Here is a 22,028-nt window from a genome sequence, read left to right on the forward strand (position 1 = left end):
TAAACTATAAATTTAGTATCTCCTGTTGCCCCTGCAGCATGTTGGTCCTGCTCAACGCAAGTCATCTTTAGTTTGAAATATAAATACATATATAATTAAATGACAAACTCAGGAAAGCACAAATAGCAACTTAAACATACGAACAAGCCAATACAATTACAGCAGCATCGAGGATTTTCCACAGCATTCTTTTAAAATATTGCAGCAGTAGGCAACTTGACTGTCAAAACTGTAAACAGACATAATATGTAAACTGGCTTCCTCTTCTCCAGTTTCGCTGATTGCATCTTCTCTTGCGTTAGTGGATGATAAACGTAAATAGTATCAAAATAGAAAGAGTGCCAAGGAAAAAAAAGTCTTCATTTTATGGTATGCAAATTCCAAAGTTTTGTACAATAGTAGTTTTTGTTGTGGATGTTCATTTTGTGTCTGGATCATAAAATCAGTTTGTCCCAGACGACTTGCATCACTGTAAATCTTCACATTAGCCAGCGCTCTCAGCCTACCCCGCCTGAGCGCGGTTTTGACGCACAATGTTTCCAACTCTTATCCACTCCACTCGGCGCACACCCTCGTCCCTCCTCTGCGTCCACCCCCGGAACAGGCTGAGTAGCGCCTGTCTCATCTCCACGTTCCTCAGCCCGTACACTAGCGGGTTGATACACGGTGGCACTATAAGCATTACCATCAGGGACATGTGGAGCACGGCCGCCTTGACCGAGGGGATCTGCTTCGCCTTGCGGACGCCTTGAGATTGAGAGGGTAACGCCATCATAGCCACGGTCCCCTCGACCTCCCACAGCGCGTCTGTGGTTGCTTTGAGTAGCAGCGGCAGCAGCTGCAGGAACAGCATGCCACAGTAGAAAACCACAGTCTTGCGCGCTGTGGTGTTGACCGCGTTGAACGGTATCACTGCGTTGCGCGCGTCCTGGTACATCCTCGTGTAGGAGAACGCATAGACCAGCAGACACATTAGTAAAGTAAAGGAGCCCACAAGTTTCCGAAAGACAGCAGAGGCACGCGGGAAACCCATGTGCTGCTCCACCGTGTCTGGTTCGCATAGTAGCCCCCCGGTGACATACTCATTCTGGTCTCCTCTTCCCATGTGCAGCAACACCATGTTGACGATGCTGATGGAGATGGAGTAAACCCAAATGAGGCTCAAGACTAGCCGTAAGCGCACTTGAGTGAGGATGACCAAGTAGTGGATGGCGTGGCACACGTACAAGTAGCGCTCCAGCGCCATGCAGGTGATGGTGACAAGGCTGGAGAAAATACTGGCGGTCCCCACAAAGTACTGGACGTAACACCAAGTGCTGAACGTCATCGTCCGGCGTTGGACCAGTGAGTGGATGACAGCTGGACCGAAGGTGACGGACTGCATAAGGTCGCTCAACATTAGATTCTTAAGAAAAGCGAAGCGCGGCTCCCAGGAGAGATCCTCGGAACGTCCGAGCCCGAATAGGGTAAGCCCGTTAATCAGAAACGAAAAGAGAGTCAGCAACACAAAAACACATATTAGCGCTGGAGCTGCTTGTCCATATGGCAGTATAGATAAAAAGAGGCAGCCGGCAGCGTCCAGACCGTCGCTTACGCGCGGCTCAGTTCGGGTCTCCTCACTGACCCAGTCGCACTGTCCGGTGAGGTTGTACGCTGTCATCACAGCTGCTGTTGGCATGTTGATCAGAACAGCCTGTGCTGTTGTAATCATCCTCTTCCTTGGCAGATATATATGTGCATGTCGCTGGTCTGGTCAACACACACACACACACACACACACACACACACACACACACACACACACACACACACACACACACACACACACATTCATCTAGATTGTCCTGCAGGTATTTCATTGAGTGCAGATTTGGAAGCAGGATAATGCATCTGGAGCGCTCCAAAATGTGCTTTTACGCACCTGCTGAACAACATCATAAGTTACTGTGGAGAATAAAATCATTACATAATATGAGGAGGGAAATGAGTTTATGAGAGACAGACAGATTCTCTGTAAAGTCAGATTAAAAATATTTCATCTGAATGCATAATTGATTTTAATTCATATTTCTTTTGACCAAAAAAAGTTTCATCATTAATCAGAAATGTACAAGTTTAGGTCCAGATTTGAGAATTCTCATCCGCGTCTTGTAGACTTTCGTCATGATGGGCACCAACTGTAGCTAATCAATAACATCAATAATGTCACACTTCAACCCATCGCCAGAACAAAACGTTTCTGCAAACCACGGATACATTGAATGTTTCCGTTCATACTTTGAATCTCTACGTTTCGATGTTGGCAATTATCAGTTGAATAAGGATGTTTTATGATGTGACAATGCTGTGGTTAAGGTCTGGTTCGGTTTAGGCAAAAAAAAAAATCACTTGGTTAGGGTGAGGGAAAGATCATGGTTTGGGTTAAAATAAAAAATAAGAATAAAATGAAACCACTGCAAATGTCCCGATGTCTCGTTAAAAACGCCCGGTTTTGTCGGTTGAGATGGGAAGCGGGTGGTCTCGACAGTGCTCTCTGCTGATTTGGTGCTTTTCCAACTTTCTTCCATGTAAGTTTCTAGCCAACCACCCGACTCATGCGACTCCTGATAAGACAGTCATATAGATGTCATCTGAACTACGTCACTTTAGAAATGCTTATATGCTACGTATTAAACGTATTCAAACGTATTGGTGAAATATCTCCACACTTGAGGGTTCCCCGCCTTGTATTAACCTTTTATGTGGTTTATGCCAAAATGTAAATTTTCTGACTGAAACCAAAACCACCGAGTCAACTATAAGCAAGAGTTCAACTCTCACAACAGAAAAAAATGTAGTTAAAAAAACAAACAAACAAAAACAACAACAAAAAGCTTCTTACTTGTCAAAGCAAATCATCCTTTGACAAGTGACCAAAAGGGGCAGACTGACCCCTGGTGTTAGAGACTGATAACTGCAGAGCAGAAGACAATTACTTCATAGATCTGAGGCAGGATTTATGTTTCTCCATTTTAAATAGGGGATGAATATATGATTTAATTTATTGTGTTGACCTCCTGCAGAATATATATATTTTTTGTTCTCAACGATTCAACTAAAGATCTTTGACTTCTAGCGAGATATAATGTGATGTAGGGAATCCATACTTCAATGAAGGACATACAAATATGTTGTTAATCTTGATTTAGATAAGATAAGATACATTCAAAATATTTTGATTCAATTTTGAATAAAAGCTTAATTTTAATGGAGTTAACACTACAGCACAAATTCTTCCTGTACATGTACATCATACAAACCTCTGAAAAGCTATTTTTCTGTTGTACTTACCCTGGTTGGTAACCAGCACATCTCTGAACTTTCTGAAAACATTATACAGCCCTATTTTGTATAGAGTCTAGTTCAACATTTAACAATGTTTGAATGTATGAATGAGCCTCATTCACCATGTTTTTTACACTTTTTATGACAACATATCTAAAAGATAGCAAGTTTATTTGAGGAAGCTTAGCAAGAGCATCAAGGAAGGCTTGTTGAATGACCAAAAAAAACTGATTTATTCCAACCAGTGTAACCAAAAAAACAGTACCTCCAATAAATGAAAACAAACAAATCAAACTTATCTTAACTGGCTTAACTCAGGAAAACTCTACACATCCTCCTTCTGTTCTGCTTTCCCCCAAACTAACAACTCTCCCTGTAAATAGACCCTCCAATCTATCGAAGAAGAACCGTATTTCTTGCAAGGGTGTTTAAGTCTTCCCCACCTATAACAGGTAAACAACAATGCTATTTGTGGTGGTTAATATTGTTTATTTATTCCCCCTATACTTTGTCTAACCCATGACATCACTGGTGATGTCATCGAGAGCAGGAAGTGGTTGAGTAGCTCCCCATTTTGAAAAGTATAGTGGGTATGGTAAGTAACACAACAAGCTAATGTAATAAGAAGAAGAAGAAGAGGAAGAATTATAATAGTAATAATAATAATAATTATTATTATAATCTTTATTTAAAGAGCACTTTTCTAATCCCACGTTACAAAGTGCTTCATGCAATTTCAAAACAAGTGCATCATAAAAACAATTTCTGACTCATTTTGGTTAATGAGTAAATAAAAAAAAATTAGACCAATAGCAGTGTTGCCAGCAAAAGTGCAGTCAATAAAAACAAAAAAATCAGGAAAAACTTTCTGATAAAAGTATGTTTTAAGAAGAGATTTAAAAGTGTTGTAAATGTATAACTCAAGAAACTCAGACGAGTATTTAAGTTCACTTATTGAATTTACGTCCTGTCTTGATTAAACCAGAAATGCAGATGTAGCTATAACAAAACAATGCTAAATACAAACAAACCTGGTATGTGAAAGCAATGCTACAGATTGATGTATTTCTTTCCATATTTGTCATTTGTTTGTTTTTGTGTAATGAGAATAAATGATGTGGTTTCACCCACAGTAGTCTCACAGTTTGTTTCAGGACAAATACAGATGTAGAAAAGGCCAACGCAGAGTAAAACGAATATTGATCAAGTGTTCAATAAACTGTCTCTTTTGATCCAAGTTTTATTGTATTCAGTTTAAAGGCTTATCCAGGATATGTTTTTCTCTCAGGCCTTATTCTCACACTTTTTTCCTTCATGACAATTTAAAATGCCATTGCTGATGTCACTGTAGAGCTTTAGTTTCAAGTATTTGGGAGCAAATCCCTCTTAACACACTTGACTGCCTCAAAACGCAGCTTAAAAAACATCAAACATCAAGACATCATGTGGGCAACACTTCAGAGATCTTTTAGCAAGAGAAGCACGAGGCCCAGGGGCTTGTGTCTGATTAAATGCTGTATAATAAATGCTAATTTGCTTAATTTGGATGAATGGGATGTTGTTGCATGCTATGATTGATATTTTTGCATGCTATGATTCTTTCCCATATGTCTTATTGCATCACGTGTTGGGGCAGACTGGAGAAACAGCCATAAAACCTCTTGAGTCCTTATACAAACAAACTCTAAAATCTCTTGACAAAAAGCCAAGTAGGGTATTGGAGAAATACAATTTACTGAGCTTTGAGAATTTTAGATTATTCTCAAATTTGTGCCTAGTTTATAAAATGTTAAATGGTTTGGCCCCTCCTCCATTATGTGACTTTGTGTGCACTCACTCAGTAAGTAAAAAGCTAATATGTTTTAATTGTAAGGGACTGCAGATGAAAATTAGTTTTAAGCTAATTCTGGTGCAATACATCAAATGTTAACATTTATGTTTAAAACTGTGCATTGTGCCAATAAAGATAGTGCAACAACTTTGGCCATACAAAATTACATTATAATTCTGATGTCCCTTATGATGCACTGTATATCTTGAATAGAGGTTTATCTTCATAATATAAGCTGAAGACTAGCCATATACATGCATCAATTTGATTGATAATTTGGTTTATAATCAGCCATAATGGGAGAAATAATAGTAAAAGTAAAAGTATTTAGATCGATCGTCATTTTGATTCTGCATATTCCTCCTTCTTGTCAAAACCTGGTACCCACATTACCCACAATGTAACTCAATCACTGACAGTTTGGTCAGTGATTTGGGTGTTATTTTAGTAGTGGCCCCATAACCCCACTCTCTGGTGCCCCCCTGTGGTGGCAGGGGTGCCTCACAGTCCAAAAGCTTCTGCCCTTGACTGTCAAACCAATGCCTGTTGTCACAAATGTCATCAATATAAAAGGTGAAAATTAAATAAAACAAAATATGGAAATGATTAAATGACTTTGCAGTTGTCTTTTTGTTCTGTCCACCGTTATGTGGACAAAATAACAGAGTCAAATAACAATATGATGCATTTTACTAACAATACTACACACAACAGCCTCAAAATTAATCATGGGTCTGACATAGTCTCAACACAAATTAAGAACTGCAGGCCTGATTAATTTTTTATTTTTTTTATTTTTGTTTGTAAAAGTGTTCATATTTTTGTGTTTACCCCTATACATCACTGCATTAGGGGAGCAGGTCATTGAGGAGTATAATGGGTGTTGAAGACGCATAGAAGAGAGGGGGCAACCAAGAGGAACAGTGAGGAAAGGGACAGAAGAAGGGCAGATAAGAGAATATGAGAGATATAAGAGAAGCAAATGAGGGATCAAGAGGGTTCCAGAATGGAGGGATAGAGTGCTGGTGGGGGAGGAGTGATGGCATACCTCCAGCCTTATATAGGGTGTGTTTGTCTACAGGTTTCAGCTGCTCCCCCGGGGGAATGTCCAAGAATAGAAGGAGGAGAAGTGGAGGGAGAAGAAGGTGGACAGAGAAGGTAACAGGAAGAATGAGAAAAAGAAAAAAAATATTTTAAAAAGAAGACAAGTGATTTCCTCCCTCTGTCTTTTTTTCCATCTCTGCAAACCAACCTCGTCTCACCTTTCCACATCTTTGTCTTCCACCTGCTGAATGAAGGAGTGCTGTGTGGAAAATCTTCTCCTGTGTATAACATCAGCTGGTGCTGTCAGTCAGGCACCCAGTGAAGGCGGTGACATCATTTGGAAGCTGAACTCGCCCTGTGGCCCTTGGGGAAGGCAGGGGCGACGCCTGAGAAGGGTGAGAGGAGGTTATGATGGAAAGAGGAGACGGTGAAGATCAAAACATGGAGATCAGAGGGAGGGGGATAAAGAAGGAGTGTTGTCTATAGGAAAGAAGTGTAGAGTGTGATGGGTATAATGGGACAAAAGAAAGAGAAGGGAGCAGGGGGAAATGGACAGGTTGACTGGGAGACCACGTATTGGAAGAAGGGGAATTGATCTAAACCTGCTAATACCTGAGAGCAGTGAAGCACACTGCTCACATTCTCACCCTGACTGGAGTTTAATTTAATCCTAAAGTGGTTTTGGGTTTTGTGAGAGCAGGTGGCCAAACTGAAATTAATGGAGAAAGGGTATTCCTGCTCAAATGATTGTTCCACAGTACTGTTAATAAATGCATTTAATCTCTTGAATTACACAACAGCCCTCTGCTCTAGATATAGTCAAAGACATTCAAGATGATGATGTATGGATGATGTATTACTCCATCAAGACAAAAACACCTGAGCCAAAAAGCACAAAAAAAGAAAACATAGGTCATTTCTTGCGTATTTAAACACCACCAAAAGACTAAAAGTCTTCAGCCACACTAGCAGCTCTGTGACATTGTACTTAGTCAAATGCTAAGATTACTATATGCAAACATGCTCACAATGACAATGCTAATATGCTGATGCTAAGCAGGTATAAAGTTAACCGTGTTCACCATCTTATCTTAGCTTGTTAGCTTCTTAATATTTGCTAATTAGAACTAAACACAAAGTGCGACTGAGGCTGATGTTATTAACTTAGCAAGTATTTGCTCATGAACCAATTGCACAAATTGAAATTTAGCCTCGCTGATGGTACTATATGCAAAGATAAGGGATCACAATCATAATTTCCATTCACCCTGAAGGGAACATGAATGTGTGTATCAAATTTCAATAGTTGTTGATATATTTCACTCAAAACTACAAACTAGTTTGACCTGCTGGTTGTGCAAGAGGAAAATTCAGATGATCACCAAAGTCATCAGGGTTCTTCCACCATGTCTGTACTACATTTGATGGGAATCCATCCAATAGCTGTTGGTATATTTCAGTCTGGACCAAAGTGGTGTACTGACCAATCAACCGACATAGCCATGCCGGTAGCATGGCTAAAAATACAGTATATGTACCACGTGTTACATATAAAGATGTACATACCTAATACACAAAACCATGCCACTCGTATAGATACATGCAAACACACACACACATACATACTACTCACAGTATACTACACATTCAGAATAACTGTAACTCCAAGTGCCCTAACTCCTAAATACTATTTATATTCTAATGAATAGATCACAGTCACATAAAATCCATTGACATGGTCACATGGTTTTTGGACCCTTTGTGTTATTGTTCTATTTGTTTCCTTTATTACACTTCTGTTGGCCAGTCCTTTTGATCATATGGTTTTGCTCGTTCATATGATTTGGGTTGTATCTTTAAAGGACTGTCTTGCATGATTATTTAGCTTACACTGTTGTGTGCTTAAGTTTATTGCTCAAATGTTTGCTCAATATGACTTGTGCACTTTAAGGTTATGTAATCCTGAGACAGTTTGATTTATGTTTTTTTTTATTATTTATATATTAAGAGGTTTGTGCATGATTATATTGTTTTTTCTGGGTTTTTGGTTTTCTGTTTGCTCTGTGTTTTCCTTCTGTGTTCCTGCACTCCTCCCCAGCCTGTTTTCCCCTCCTCACCTGCCCTGCATCAAGCTCATTAGCCCTGCCCTGCTCTCAGTGTCTTTGCCCAGCCTGCCCTTCCCTTCACACCTGCCCCGTATCAGTCTCATCAGCCCTGCCCTGCTCCCTGTGTCTTCCCCAGCTAATCAGCTCCCAGCCTGCCCTTGTGTCTTTCCACCTGTTCCTTGTTGTTTGATTAGTTCAGTTTCTATTTTAGTCGTGGTTTTCAGTTCAGTTTTTTTGGATCCTCTGTTCTGTTCAGTTTGTTCTGCTCAGTTCAGTATTGTTCACTTTAACTCTGCCTGCACTGCCTGAATAAAGAAGTTAATCTTCAGCCTTGCCTGTAGTGGCCTGCATTTGGATTCATTCCTGCTACTCTCCATGACATCCACAATGAATCCATGGGTCAGAAGAGGAGAAACCAAAAATAAAATACATGTAGAAATGACTGAATTAAGTCATGATCACATATCACAACCCCAATCCAGCTCCAGCAAATCACTCCAATCCCCTGCAGACCCCACTGCATTATATCACCAGTGAGCTCCCATTCATCACAAAGTGTTGGTGCCAGCTGAATACATCTCAATGTTCTCTATTACTTGTGAACAGCAGGTTGTGATATGTATGTTTACATGATTTACTCTGGCAGGAGATCTCACCAGATGAGCAGTAATTAACCATTCTTTCACCACAAGAGTTTATGGCAGCCTCCAACGGGCAAGGAATCATCCAAAAGTAAGATAATTCTCTAAACAAGCTACTGTGCAGGCAAATGTTTGCCCCATACAAGCCCCATCCCAGCAAGAGAGGAGGAAAATTAGTGTAGTCAGCACAAGAGGAGCGAGCAATATAAACCTAAGTTGGTGAGCATTTTCTCACCAGTTCTGCCCTGATCTTGATGCTGACACATCATGTGTGCATTTGAAGAAAACTTCTAATGATGTTGCTCAAAAGTAATGTTGTTACTTTATTTTACTTTTATAGTCCAGTCAAAAGTTTGGACACACCTACCCATTCCCTTGAATGAGAAAGTGTGTCCAAACTTTTCACTGGTACTGTATATATATGAGTGAAGCCATGGACACAGTATCAAGGCGTAATCACATTTTTTGAGCCCAGGTTTTGAGATATTCTTGCCATCAACCCAATACAAAGAAAGTGCCCACAGTGATGAAAAATGACATTTGAAGCTTTATCATGTCCCTAGGAATATCAATGTGGTGTGTCTAGATTGAAATACCTCAACAATTATTGATGGATTGCCCCGAAATTAAGTTCAGACATTCATGTTTCCAGCAGCATCCTTTAACTGGTAACACTTTACAATATGGTACAAAAAACTGTGCATAGTTATTAAGGAAGGAATGAGGAACGACCTAATATTTGATAATAATATTTAATAAATACTTCCAGAACAACCCATAATTGAGGACTAAATAAAGAGAGAACAGACTGGGAGATACCATATTATTGAATCATTATGTAGCGCTTTTTCCAGTATTAACTACCGTGAGATACAGTGCCCTGGGTTCTTTAACCTAAACCACACCCTAATACCATAGAGTGTAGTCTAATACTAATCACTTGTATCACCCTTTCAATGGTTCTGTTGAACAGTTGAAATTTAAGTATGATAGTGTGACTGTGTAATTGTAATTATTTTCACTGTAAAACCTCAGCTTCTAAATGTTCCTATTTATTGAACTGGCAAAGAGGAAATTTATAGGTAACTAAATTATTTATTTACTGAAAATGAAATAAAATAAAACAAAAGCACATTTGGTGTTCTCTTAGGGCATCAATTGAGTTAACCTAACTATATATATATATATATATATATATATATATATATATATATATATATATATATATATATATATATATATATATATATAAAAATACAGCCCTTTTTCTATCCAGGTAATGGAAATGAAATGACAGGCAAAATACCCTTTAAACCTGACTGATTGTAGACTTATAACATCTCTGCACCACAATATTTATGGTATCTAGCAGTTTTAACTGTGCAGAAAATAACCTGTAATTTTAAGCTAATATGAAATATCCAACAGCTATTACCACTGTTGACTCTAAATAAAACAGACTGGATGAAAAAACAACAACTGCAAGTTACTGTTGTGAGCCCACAAAAAACCCCCCACAAAAGCCGGCAATAACATAAATAAAACAACCCCCATTGCAGGCCTGAGCATAGCTTGGGTGCAGTGTGTGTGCGTGTGCGTGTGTGTGTGTGTGTGTGTGTCAACTTAAAGCAGTACTAATGTACTGTTCCTGAGAACGGGCTTCAGAGTCCATACATCACATTAGCGTGCATGCTAACTAATAGCTAAGCAGAAGGAGCAGCCTATGGGGTTAAGATTAGACACAGTACCATCGGCAAAAACTCTTAGCCATATAATAAACTCCTTACAAATGAGTTAGGCTACTACTACTACTTAACTAACTGTTGTAGCTAGTCGCTACTTAGTAGAACACACACTGACTGCTGTGTCGGAGGAGCGCACACTCCCATTTTCTTTTTCACCCCGACCTGCTCTGCGTGATAGTCCCACCCATTAACCAATCAAAATTTTAGAAACGTGATGTTTCTCTATACGGACTAATCAGTGGCAGAAAAACACTCTAAAAATAACCAGAATAGTTGGTCATACCTCATGTTGAGAGATATACATTATAAACAAATTATTAAAAGGTTATGATCCTAAAATGACAGAGCCTAATATTGTAGCAACTATAGGATTTCTACTGCTATACCCATTTTTACTCTGGGAATTTACCCAGGGGTTACACCCTCCCCCTTCAAAATGTCTGGATGTCCCTATCAGACAGTACTCTATCATCATGAGACATGATGGGCTGACCTGTCAGTTTCTTACTGCTAGTCCCCCTTTCACTGCACCTGGAACACTGTACCGCCAAGTTATAGGAAGATCTCCTGCATCACTGGTGAGGTACATTTTCATCCCTCAGCACACAACGACAAGTAGTGTGTCAGTGGGTTCTCCTGGTTCATCATAACATGAGTGAGTAAATTATCTCCAGAAAGGCAGCAGTGCAGGCTGGGGTCCACCGATCTCCAAAAGACCCTGATTTCTTAAAGTAGGTGGCCCCATGTGTCGCGGCTTTCTTTTCTCACTGTGCTGGCAGGTGGCCTTTTGTTAGGTCTGTCAGGAGTCTCTTAAACAAACTATGAATAGGTTATCATCCTAAAATGACAGGGCCTAATATTGTAGCAACTATAAGGTTTCTACTGTTATGCCCATTTTACTCACGGAATTTACCCAGGGGTTACAATTAGATAATGTTTAGTTCATAAATATCTGTGAATTGATCATACTCACCACTTTCTTCATGAGTTGTTCCTGATTAACTTGGAACTGGCTAGCTCAAGCAGAGAACCCACAAGCAGCCAGTCCAAATGGTGTTTGTCAAAGACGTTCTTGTTCAGGTTTTGTTGTTTGTGTTTGGTCCAAAAAGAAAAAAAAATCTGGAGGCAGTCAGCTTGACTTTTCTTAGCAAACAACAAGCAGACAAAAGTTGACACTCCAGTGCTGCTACACATGAACACTTCATACACCTGGGCCTTTGAGTTAATTTATAAGCCCCAACCACCACCAGCCAGACAAAAAGAAAGAAGAAAAGTTGAATGTGAGCTTAATAATATGAGCCTACTACTCAACCTAACACTGTGCAATCTTGTAAGGTGAAACCCCTCTGCCTCAGCCATCTTTTGGAAGATAGGTGGAGTGTGGCCTTAGGTCAACTATTTTGATAAATGTTTAATTGTTAAGACAGCTAAACATTACTTATTGTTATCTTAAAATGTGCTATTTTAAGATAACATTAAGTCATGGTCATGAGAACATTTGATACACTGAGATGGCAATACAATTCAATCACTGTTGTGTTAACAGTAAGACACTTTCTTCTTATCTATAAAGCACTGAATGACTGAATGGCCTAATTTCTCCACAAGACAATGAGCCACCCAGACTCAGGGCATCTGGCACAAGTCCTCTTACTGTCTCTCTTCATTTTTTTTCTCCTAGCGCTGGAAAAGCCTCAATCTGTAATGTCTTCTGAAAGCAGCTCCAAGTGTTTTCTTTTTTCTGTTGCCTTTCAATAATGAGTATTGCTTCTTACTAATTGCGTAACTTGTGTTCAAGTTATGCAATTTTTGATCTGAAGATAAGAAGACAGAAATGATGAGCAACGACAGTTGCTCTTGTTTCTAAGCCAATGAGACAGGCATAAATAGATTTCCAGTGAAAGAACTGACACACTGCAGAGCTTTGCTTCTTAAAATTCCAGAGTGTAGACCAAGATCAGCAGAGACTCATCTGTTTCCATCAGCTGACCTGGTGGTCTGAAGTGGAAACTAACCCTTGAAGTACATTTGATAGTTTCTATGTTGATATGTGACTGCACCTATCTGACAAATAAAACTCTTCATTCTTTGTTCATATTGATATTGTCTGTATGTTCACCACTTTGGTCCAGACTGAAATATTTCAACAACTAAACATAGCATAAAAAGTAAGGAAATTTGTGTTTGGTAGATTATTTCTTTGTTGTAACAATGCTTCTTGGCAATAAATCTTACACCGTTGGAAAGCCTGTTTATTTCCCTTTTAAATGGTGCCACATTTGTAAGGACCATGCATTTGTGGGATGAGCAGCAGAGCTGAGTATGTGGGTTGCACCCATGAAAAATATGCCAAATCTTCTCTGCCAATGCCAAACAGCTTATTCTGCCATTGACTCTTGTTTGGTGTTTGGTGGATTAGATGAGAAGAAACAGGACTTATTGGCAACTTAACAATTTATTCATTTAACAAACAGGAGCCTCAGTAGCATGTGGAAGAACCATACACAGCCACAACAGCCTGCCACCTCCTCCTCATGCTGGTCACCAGCCTGGTCACACACTGCTGTGGGATGGAATCAGCATTTGTCATAAGTCAGCCAATGTGGTTGTGTTGGTCACTCTGGCACAAACAGCACGCCCAAGCTGATCCTACAAGTGTTCAATGGGGTTGAGGTCAGGACTGCTGGCAGGCCATTCCATCCTCTCCACTCCCAAATTCTGGAGGTAGTCTCTGATAAACCCCACAAACCGAGTGTGTGACCAGGCTGGTGACCAGCATGAGGAGGAGGTGCCAGGCTGTTGTGGCTGTGTATGGTTCTCCCACACACTACTGAGGCTCCTATTTGTTAAACGAATAAATTGTTAAATTGCCAATATGTCTTGTTTCTTCAAACTTCAATCATCCAATCCACCAAACACCAAACAAGAGTCAATGGCAGAATAAGCTGTTTGGCATTGTCAGAGAAGATTTGGCATATTTTTCATGGGTGCAACCCACACCATTTAAAAGGGAAATAAACAGGCTTTCCAACGGTATAAGATTTATTGCCAAGAAGCATTGTTACAACAAAGAAATAATCTACCAAACACAAATTTCCTTACTTTTTGTGCTATGTTTATTTGATGGATGACATTTTGTACATTCATGGTCCCCAGAGGATGAATCCCAATGGCTTTGGTGATCCTTTAACTTTTCATCTAGCACCATCTCATGTCAAAATTTCTGTTTGTCCAATACTTTGGTTTATGACCAAATACCTGCTAAACTAATGACTATCCCATCAGACTCAGCTGTACTTTCTGTGTCATGCTAATTAGCAAATTCACCAAACTAAATGAAGATGGTGATCATTAACAAATACCTGTTAAATATCAGCATATTAGCATTGTCATTTGTGACCATCTTAGCATGCTAACGTTAGCATTTAGCTAAGTACAGACTCACAGAGCTGCTACCATGGCTGAAGACTCATCTTCCCCTCCATGTTAGACGACTAAAGATTGGCAGTGGTGAGAGTTTTGCTGCAGTATATCAAGAGTTTTTAATTTGCCATTAAAAACATGCACTTTGTGCAATATGATTAAGCCTTGTGATTGATTGATGTACTAATTATGGGTTGCATAATCATGCTTGTGGCTATGTAATATGGATTGTTTACTTGGTGAGGCAGTGAGAAACCAATAGCTAAGATGGTTAAAGATGAGGTACAGCTGTGTGAGATCAAAAGTCCATTTGCACGCCTCTTAAATTACAGATGTCACAAGTGCAAGGCCAAGTCAGAGGCTGTGAGGACAGGGAGACAGGCGGATAGATGGGTTAATGGACATTGCGAAAGGGGTAGAGAATTTGTGCATGCAGGGACGTGTTAATCTTTGTGTGCGTGTTTGTCCATGTGATGTGTGTTAGTGTGCATGCATCCTGGTTCTTATAGTGTATGTGAAATCAAGTGTCCACTGAGATGCCCAGTTGATCCTCTGCCAAAATAACCTCCAGCTGCCCAATGCCTGCACTGTGTTTTCTTTTTTTTTAAATAAATGTCACTGGGCTTGTCTGTTATCTAAATATGGCGGATTTGAGAGTGCGCCACACAAGGGGATGTCCATCAGGAGTTTGTCAGAGGGCACAAACTAAAGTTGGATTTGATTGGCTGCCTCTTGTCTGAGGAGGGGGCCTCTTGCCCTATCCTGATCATTTTCAGTAAAAGTGTAGTGGGATGAGAGGGTACTTATGGAGGGGGGTGAAGCCACAGTGCTACCTGAACTGTGTAGAAGAGAGAGTTTCTTTCTCAGCCGTGTGTCGTTTTTACTGGTGTTCGTTGTGCAGCACAGCCAGCCACCATGGTAAGAAACCGAAAATTGAGATGGAGGTTAAAGGGAAACCACAAGGAGAAGGAAATTTAGTTTAAGTGAATCTTTAAGGATTTGGGTGTTTTTTTCACTTTCTGCTTTGAACTGGGAAAGCATGATGACAGAGGATGGAGATTATTATCTGAAGCGAAAAGAAACTTCTTCTGCTCATCCACAGTGACCCAGCAAGTCTTCACCTGCAGCACAGCTGGATTATCAGCTGGATGTCTACAAGTGGTGTTCTATCTCTTGGAATTCCTGAAAATAGAATTGATTTGGGGCACATACAGTGCTTTGATTGTTTATACTTTTTTATGACGCTTGCTTTAGACAGGAAAATTAACTCTCCTGACTGATAACCTGTCGTTGAAAACTTGTTTACATGTTCAACTTCTGCAACTCCTCTTTGCTGTTTGTTGACAGACGGATGTGATTTTACTCTGCTTTTGTGTTCCATCATATTGTCATTTAACTCAATACGATTGATATTTGGATTGTAGGGAGCGATGCTAAAGATAGAAAGAACACAGCTGAGTAAAGTGAGAGGACATGCCATTTTTTCTGAGTGTCCTAACTTAGTACATTCACCTTGACAAAATCTCTCTCAAATCCTCTGTCAACTCTCACCTTAAAAATAGCTTTACAGTGAACGGATGACTAACCCCTGTGGGTTTGTGTGACCTTCCATATGTCAAGATTAATACGTACTTGTCAAGCAAACAGGGAGAGAGGGGAAATGAAAATAATTTGCTGTCCTACTGAACTACTGAGGAACAGGGATCTATAGAACATCAATTTAAGTATTCTTTGTTATTTTTGCTCAACAAACCTGTTAGAAAACTGAAACAATGTTTGGGACAAGCACTAGTGGTGTTTGTTTATTTGTTCATTTGTTGTGTCTTTCCTTTTTTTTTTGAAAACTGAACTTGAAGGCATTGTAAAGAAAATGAAAAAGGAGCCAGCATTTTCAAGATGGTTTGCTATTGGATGCATGACTTTCAGTCATCAGGCTTAAAGTCCGGACACAAGAACAAACTGAAAAGATGGCAGGACTGGGAGAACAAATTTGAGCGAGTGTCAGGGAATAAACTTTGTTGCTTCAGACTGGAACAACAGAGACTAAAACCAAGCAAATACTCACCACTATCTCACAATGTTGCAGTCCAAAAATATTGACTTAACAGTCCTAAATCTGTGAATAATATGTCTCACATTGAGTGTTGTTCCCCTTTAAGAGCCATCATTAACAGCTGCAGCCAGCTGACAGGGGATTAAACATGACGTCTTACCTGACATAAGACTATTTCCAGTTCTTGGCTGTCATTTTGTCAATGATAATTCTATCTCTGGCTTTAGGTTTCTGTTTTGGTTTCATCTGGCTCAACAGAGCAACAGGGCTTAACTATAAGGAGGTAGAGTGACCAGAGCATACCACTGATGGATCATACCAATGTGTGTCAACTAAAATGCACAAAAACACGTTTTAGTGTGTTTTTACTGCAATTCAGACATACTTAGCATTAAAACTAACAATTTTCCGAAGTCTGCTGTAAGATTTTAGATTTCACGTTTTTTTCTTACCTTTTAGGCAAGTGTTGATTTCCATTCATTTTACGCAGTATGAAAATAAATTTGTTAAAACTAGAAACTTCCTTGAAATAGGCAATCCATGCACAATAATACAATGATAAAATAATGTTACGAACTGTGTAATGCAACTTAAAAACAGATATGATGTTTAACTGTAATGGATTACCTAAACTTCAATTTGCATCTGGTGATTCATGCAGTGAATGTAAACCAGTGGCTGCTTGCAAGGCAGTAAAACACATTTAAAATCTAGGACACCACTGTATGTCTTGAATAGTGCTCACCAGTAATCTGTGGTGTATGATTTGCAGTGAAATGTTGCATTTCTGCTGGAAACCACCAGCTTATTGTGACACTTTTATAAAGCTGAGCAGAAGGACAGGTTGTCAGACTACAGGGGGCTGATAGATTTCAATACATAAAAAAGACAAATGTTTTGACAGCTTAGTGGTTCTGTAGAGAGTTGCTGAAGATACTGTTAACCTTGTTGACTCTACTATAATCACTCCTTATATCCTGTTCTGGTTCTGAACATGTTCAGTGTCCTCATCATGCAGCAGCAAATGGTGAATATGGCGGACATGAATGATAACTCCTGTCCCTCTGTCTCCCTCTCCTTTCATTCATCCACCACTGCCCCTTCCTCCCTTTATTTTATCCACTTCTCTTAAGCCCACTGACGCCCAAAGTGATGCCCGCTCCTTCCTGACTGAGGAGATGATTGCAGGTCAGTCTGTGCTGTATGCGTCATTCAGTGCATTACACTTGATGAGGTTCCTCCACTGATTTTCTGCTGAATATCTTGTTGTTTGTAATGATTCTGATGATAAATGAATGGTTCTAAAATGAGCTGGAAATGGTTTGGAAACTGATTTTTGTTCCCTGGGGCCTCCGGTATTGTCTAAGTCACGAATCACATATTACCACTCTCTTCAGAATGCAGTAAATAAGTCATTCAGCTTTGTTGTAACCTTCCAAAATGTTAAATTCAAGCACAAAGTCTATAAATCATTTTCACCTTGTCTGAATTTTCAAACAATGTCCTTCTCTCGTCCAGAATTCAAGGCCGCCTTCGACATGTTCGACACCGACGGTGGCGGTGACATCAGCACCAAGGAGTTGGGCACCGTGATGAGGATGCTGGGACAAAACCCGTCAAGAGAGGAGTTGGATGCCATCATTGAGGAGGTTGATGAGGATGGTGAGATCACTGTGTGATCAAACAAATAGAAAAGGGACAAAGGATCTTACATCTAAATGCATAGACCACACGGATGATTGATGAGATCGAGCTTTATGAAAAAACATTGTGTTCCCTGTCCCTGTTCTCAGTGCATAAGAGGCAAAATTATACAGAATTATGAAATTATAAATTATGTATACTCAAAGTAGACAGTGGGCTATACTGTCTGGTTTGAGTGCTATTTTTGAATGTCCTGTTGATGCACACACTAATACAATGCACTAAGGAAATGGAGGATGTTCTCACAGCTGGAACATTGAAATACATCGTGTGTGGTGGTGAAACAACTCCAGTAAAATCTTGGAAAATAAAAAAAATTAAGTATTTAATGTCAGGAAAAAAACATTGTGCTGTCTATTTGTGAAGTTTAATTGGCAGTGACTAACTGCTAATGTAGTACACCATCACGTTTAGCTTGTGATGTATAGTATGTAGTATGGATTCGGGTCAAGAGGAGATTGTGTTCTGTTGTGACTCTCATATATTAATAATGGGTTTTTCGAACCCTGCACTCATTTATTCCCCTCTCCTCTACTCAGGCAGCGGTACCATTGACTTCGAGGAGTTCTTGGTCATGATGGTGCAACAGTTAAAGGAGGACCAGGCCGGAAAGAGTGAAGAAGAGCTTTCAGAATGCTTCCGTATTTTTGACAAGTATGACACCCAATACTAACACAAAGCCAAATACAACTGTTTCAGCACTCTCAGCATTCTCTCCTCCAGCAGCAGCAGGCTAACTGTTCACTCCCTGTCAAGCACAAAAGGGCACACAGACAAATTAACCAACTAGTTGATGAACATTTAGCAGCTAAAGAGCCAGATATTTCCCTCAGGAATTGGCAAAAACCAAAACAGAGCTAAAAGGATAGTGAATATTGGACTTACTGGACATTCATCAGTTTGACTTACTGGATATTGATCAGTAGCCCCTTATTACAGATAGATCATATTGCCATGTACGCTGGCTTATAATTAACAAAAAATTAAGATACAGAAAAGCCAAATATATGATTGAGGTCATTTAGAAACTGTGTTGCCATTCCATTGTTTGTCCACCAGATAGCATGCGTTTTCTGAGAAGTTAATTTTTAACTGTAAAATCCATATCCATATGTAAATATATATGTATATGGATCCATAGTAAAACATTTCACCAAAAGAATACATTATATCCTCGGGTTGCCATAGATATCTGTATTAAATTTCATAGCAGTCCATCCAATAGTATTTCAGTCTGTCCTAAGTGGCGGACCAATCGACATTGCTATCCTTATATCTATGCCACTAGTATGGCTAAAATGTATACCTGCCAATATAATGTTACTGGATTTTTCAACCCTTAGTATTGCTTTCAGTATTGGCCTCATAATCCAGTATTGGTCTGCCTTTAATTATGACTCAAGCCACAGTTTGGTGGCTAGAATAAGTATTGATGATGAAAATTGGCCTGAACTCTAAAAATAAAGCTGACTTTTTAATGAACAGCAATGAGTGTCAGTGTGGTGATGTAAGACAGCAGTGATTAGTTTCCACTCTGTGACTTTGATGATGCTTTTTATTCACAGGAATGGAGACGGTTTCATCGACAGAGAGGAGTTCGGAGACATACTCCATCTCACTGGAGAACCAGTCGTAGAAGAAGATATTGATGAGATGTTTGGGGAATCTGACACAAACAAAGATGGAAAGATTGATTTTGATGGTAAGATTAAGCCACATGAGCCTCATTCCTGTGGTCCATGCAGCATTTTTCAAAGTTTATTATATTTGTCAGAGGGAGAGAAGAACATACATCTTCACTTGTACAGCCCAATTACAGCCGAAGGAATATAATATTTTTTGAACACTTTTTAAAAATGACACTGTAAATTGGGAATAATTATGCTGTACATTGCTGGTTGTAATCAGCAATGTAATGGTTGTAATCTAAGGCGTTATACATATATATACATATACATATATACATACATACATACATACATACATACATACATACATACATATATATGTGTGTGTGTGTGTGTGTATATATATATATATATATATATATATATATATATAACTATTTTTTATGAGGAAAGGTGGTGTCAGCTTTATATTGAGCAGAAGTGTAAAATGCATCTCTAATTTGATCCTTAGATGCACGGTCCGCATTGAACTCCTTTACAGTGTTTAAAATACACTTATTAGTTTTCTCGCCGACAGTTAGATGAGAAAATGAATACCACTCTGATATCTGAGAGTGGTATCAATCTTCTCATTGAACTCTCTGCAAGAAAGCAAATAAACTTATATCCCAAAATTTCAAATTACTCCTTTCATTTACAGGCTCTTTTGTCCCTGTGAATGAAAATGATTTTTGGTTAATGTAAATACAACATGCCTGTAGTTTCAATAAGGCATGGAGTGGCGGGTAAACTCATCTAATCTCAATCTCCACACCATTCAAGTGCGACCTAAACCTTGTGTTATTAAAAGGTTGAATGATTGTATCCTCGCTAAATTAGTTTATACTGTCACAAATCTGTACACATGGGTAAGGTCTTTATGTATATAAAAACATATGAGGCATTGAAACCTGTGGATGAATCTATTAGCACATACAGAGAGCAGACAATGATATATTTAAAATTTTAGTTGAAATAAGTTGATGATTCTAGTGACTGGAATAAAAACTTGAGAGATTATGCATCGCAGTCACATCTTGTCAAGTGTCTCGACGTGACTTGAACTCAGTAATCTCACATAAAGAGTTTCTATACACTGATTGACTAATTCATTGATCTGTTGAATCATTCATCAGTCACTCTAATGGATCGGTGGTGGGTTGGTTGATCGGCTGTTGCTCTCTCTTTCTCGTTCCAGAGTTTCTGAAGATGATGGAGAACGTCCAGTAATGAGACCAGCTCTACATTCCTTGGTGACCCTTCCTCTGACTTCCTCGCAGAGTTCAGAGAGAGAAAAAATATATATAAGGGTGATGGAAATCTGCTATAAATCCCTTACAATTATGAATATGATGTACTTTTTGAGATGTTAAAATGGATAGAAGTTGAAGAATGCCTTTACCCTTACCCCCCTTCCCCTTCTCATATGGTGAGGATATCTATAAATATCCGTTCAAACCTTTTAAGACGAAGGCACTTTCCCCCAGCCGCCTCCTTACATCGGCCACCCAGCTGTCCCTTGGCAGCTGCTGGTTCTCAAGAAACGTTACACCACCTACTAGCTTTACCCCCACCCTCCTCCTCCTCCTACTCCTCCAAACTGGATCTCTACTCCACCCTGTTCTGTGATTTCTAAATAAATCAACTTTCTTCTTCCACTCACTGTTCATCTTTGCAAATTATTCTGCCTTGCATGCCTGACATGTCTTATCTACTCTGATTCCTGTCTCTTTTGCTCTTCTGTTTTTACCTGTCGATGGCCTTTGCGGGACTTCTAGATGACCAATATCTGCCTGGCATTACAATTTTTTTTTAGAAACACACACACACATAAACACACATGCACAGCCACACATTGAGTCATCACACACAACGACACGCAATCACATGCATGTATACTTAAGAGCCGCTGTGTGTAACCACCTTTTACACACACACACACACACACACACATTTGTTTAACTACAATTGGTCTTATCTCACTATTCCAGATCTCAACTTCAAATTGCCTCATCACTGGACTTCAGAAACACCTCTACTTGCATTCGTACAGTACCAGTCAAAAGTTTGGAGACACTTTCCCATTCCCTTGAATGAAACAGTGTGTCTAAACTTTTGACTAGTACTGTACATGATGCCTAATACCAAAATCTCTTTCATGTTCAACAATAGAAACCTCTCATATCTGAAGAAGAAATGTTCAATTATCTGGTTTAAATTGATCTTTTCCAATTTCTTCTCTACCTAAGTCTGTCATAACTCTGTCACTGATCTTCAGGCAGCGGTCTCCCAGCACAGAAATCAATGCCCCCCAGTGGCTCAGCTCCAGTGTGAGAAGTGAAGCCGAGCAAATTGTCGCCAGGCCCGAGACATGCAGTCGGAGCAGATGAGCTAACTCTCCCTCTCTCGTTGGAAAACGCAGGTTTCCCTCTGAGTATAGCCTGCAGCCCCCCACCACTTTTAAAGAAAACAACATCCTTCCCATTTCTTC

General features: G+C 39.5%; 2 protein-coding genes across 5 annotated transcripts; one reads left to right on the plus strand and one right to left on the minus strand.

Annotated features, from left to right (window-relative positions):
* Window positions 1-502: 502 nt before the first annotated feature.
* Window positions 503-1,678, minus strand: LOC121895261 (olfactory receptor 14A16). The gene has a single exon (XM_042408260.1). The coding sequence runs from the start codon at window positions 1,676-1,678 to the stop codon at window positions 503-505; it is 1,176 nt and encodes a 391-aa protein (XP_042264194.1).
* LOC121895051 (troponin C, skeletal muscle) lies at window positions 1,381-21,786 on the plus strand. Of its 4 annotated transcripts, XM_042407869.1 has the most exons (8): window positions 1,381-1,466; window positions 6,237-6,313; window positions 6,454-6,594; window positions 17,300-17,354; window positions 17,685-17,828; window positions 18,410-18,524; window positions 19,436-19,572; window positions 20,736-21,786. In XM_042407869.1, exons 2-8 carry the CDS (start codon window positions 6,260-6,262, stop codon window positions 20,765-20,767), a joined length of 678 nt encoding a protein of 225 aa, XP_042263803.1. In that variant the 5' UTR covers window positions 1,381-1,466; window positions 6,237-6,259; the 3' UTR covers window positions 20,768-21,786. The 4 variants fall into 4 exon arrangements, with proteins under 4 accessions (XP_042263803.1, XP_042263800.1, XP_042263801.1 ...); XM_042407866.1 differs by lacking the exon at window positions 1,381-1,466 and having other exon boundaries at window positions 6,022-6,313; XM_042407867.1 differs by lacking the exons at window positions 1,381-1,466; window positions 6,454-6,594 and having other exon boundaries at window positions 6,022-6,313.
* Window positions 21,787-22,028: the final 242 nt, after the last annotated feature.

This window comes from Thunnus maccoyii, chromosome 4 (genome assembly GCF_910596095.1).
Source record: "Thunnus maccoyii chromosome 4, fThuMac1.1, whole genome shotgun sequence".
NCBI lineage: Eukaryota > Metazoa > Chordata > Actinopteri > Scombriformes > Scombridae > Thunnus > Thunnus maccoyii.

Excerpts from the sequence above, each read along its gene's own strand:
- LOC121895261 (XM_042408260.1), bottom strand. The coding sequence starts at position 1,678 with ATGCCAACAGCAGCTGTGATGACAGCGTACAACCTCACCGGACAGTGC.
- LOC121895051 (XM_042407866.1), top strand. The coding sequence starts at position 6,116 with ATGAGAGATATAAGAGAAGCAAATGAGGGATCAAGAGGGTTCCAGAAT. Across the intron at positions 6,595-17,299 it reads AGGGGCGACGCCTGAGAAGG|CCCACTGACGCCCAAAGTGA; the intron begins GTGAGAGGAGGT and ends ACTTCTCTTAAG. Across the intron at positions 17,355-17,684 it reads GACTGAGGAGATGATTGCAG|AATTCAAGGCCGCCTTCGAC; the intron begins GTCAGTCTGTGC and ends TCTCTCGTCCAG.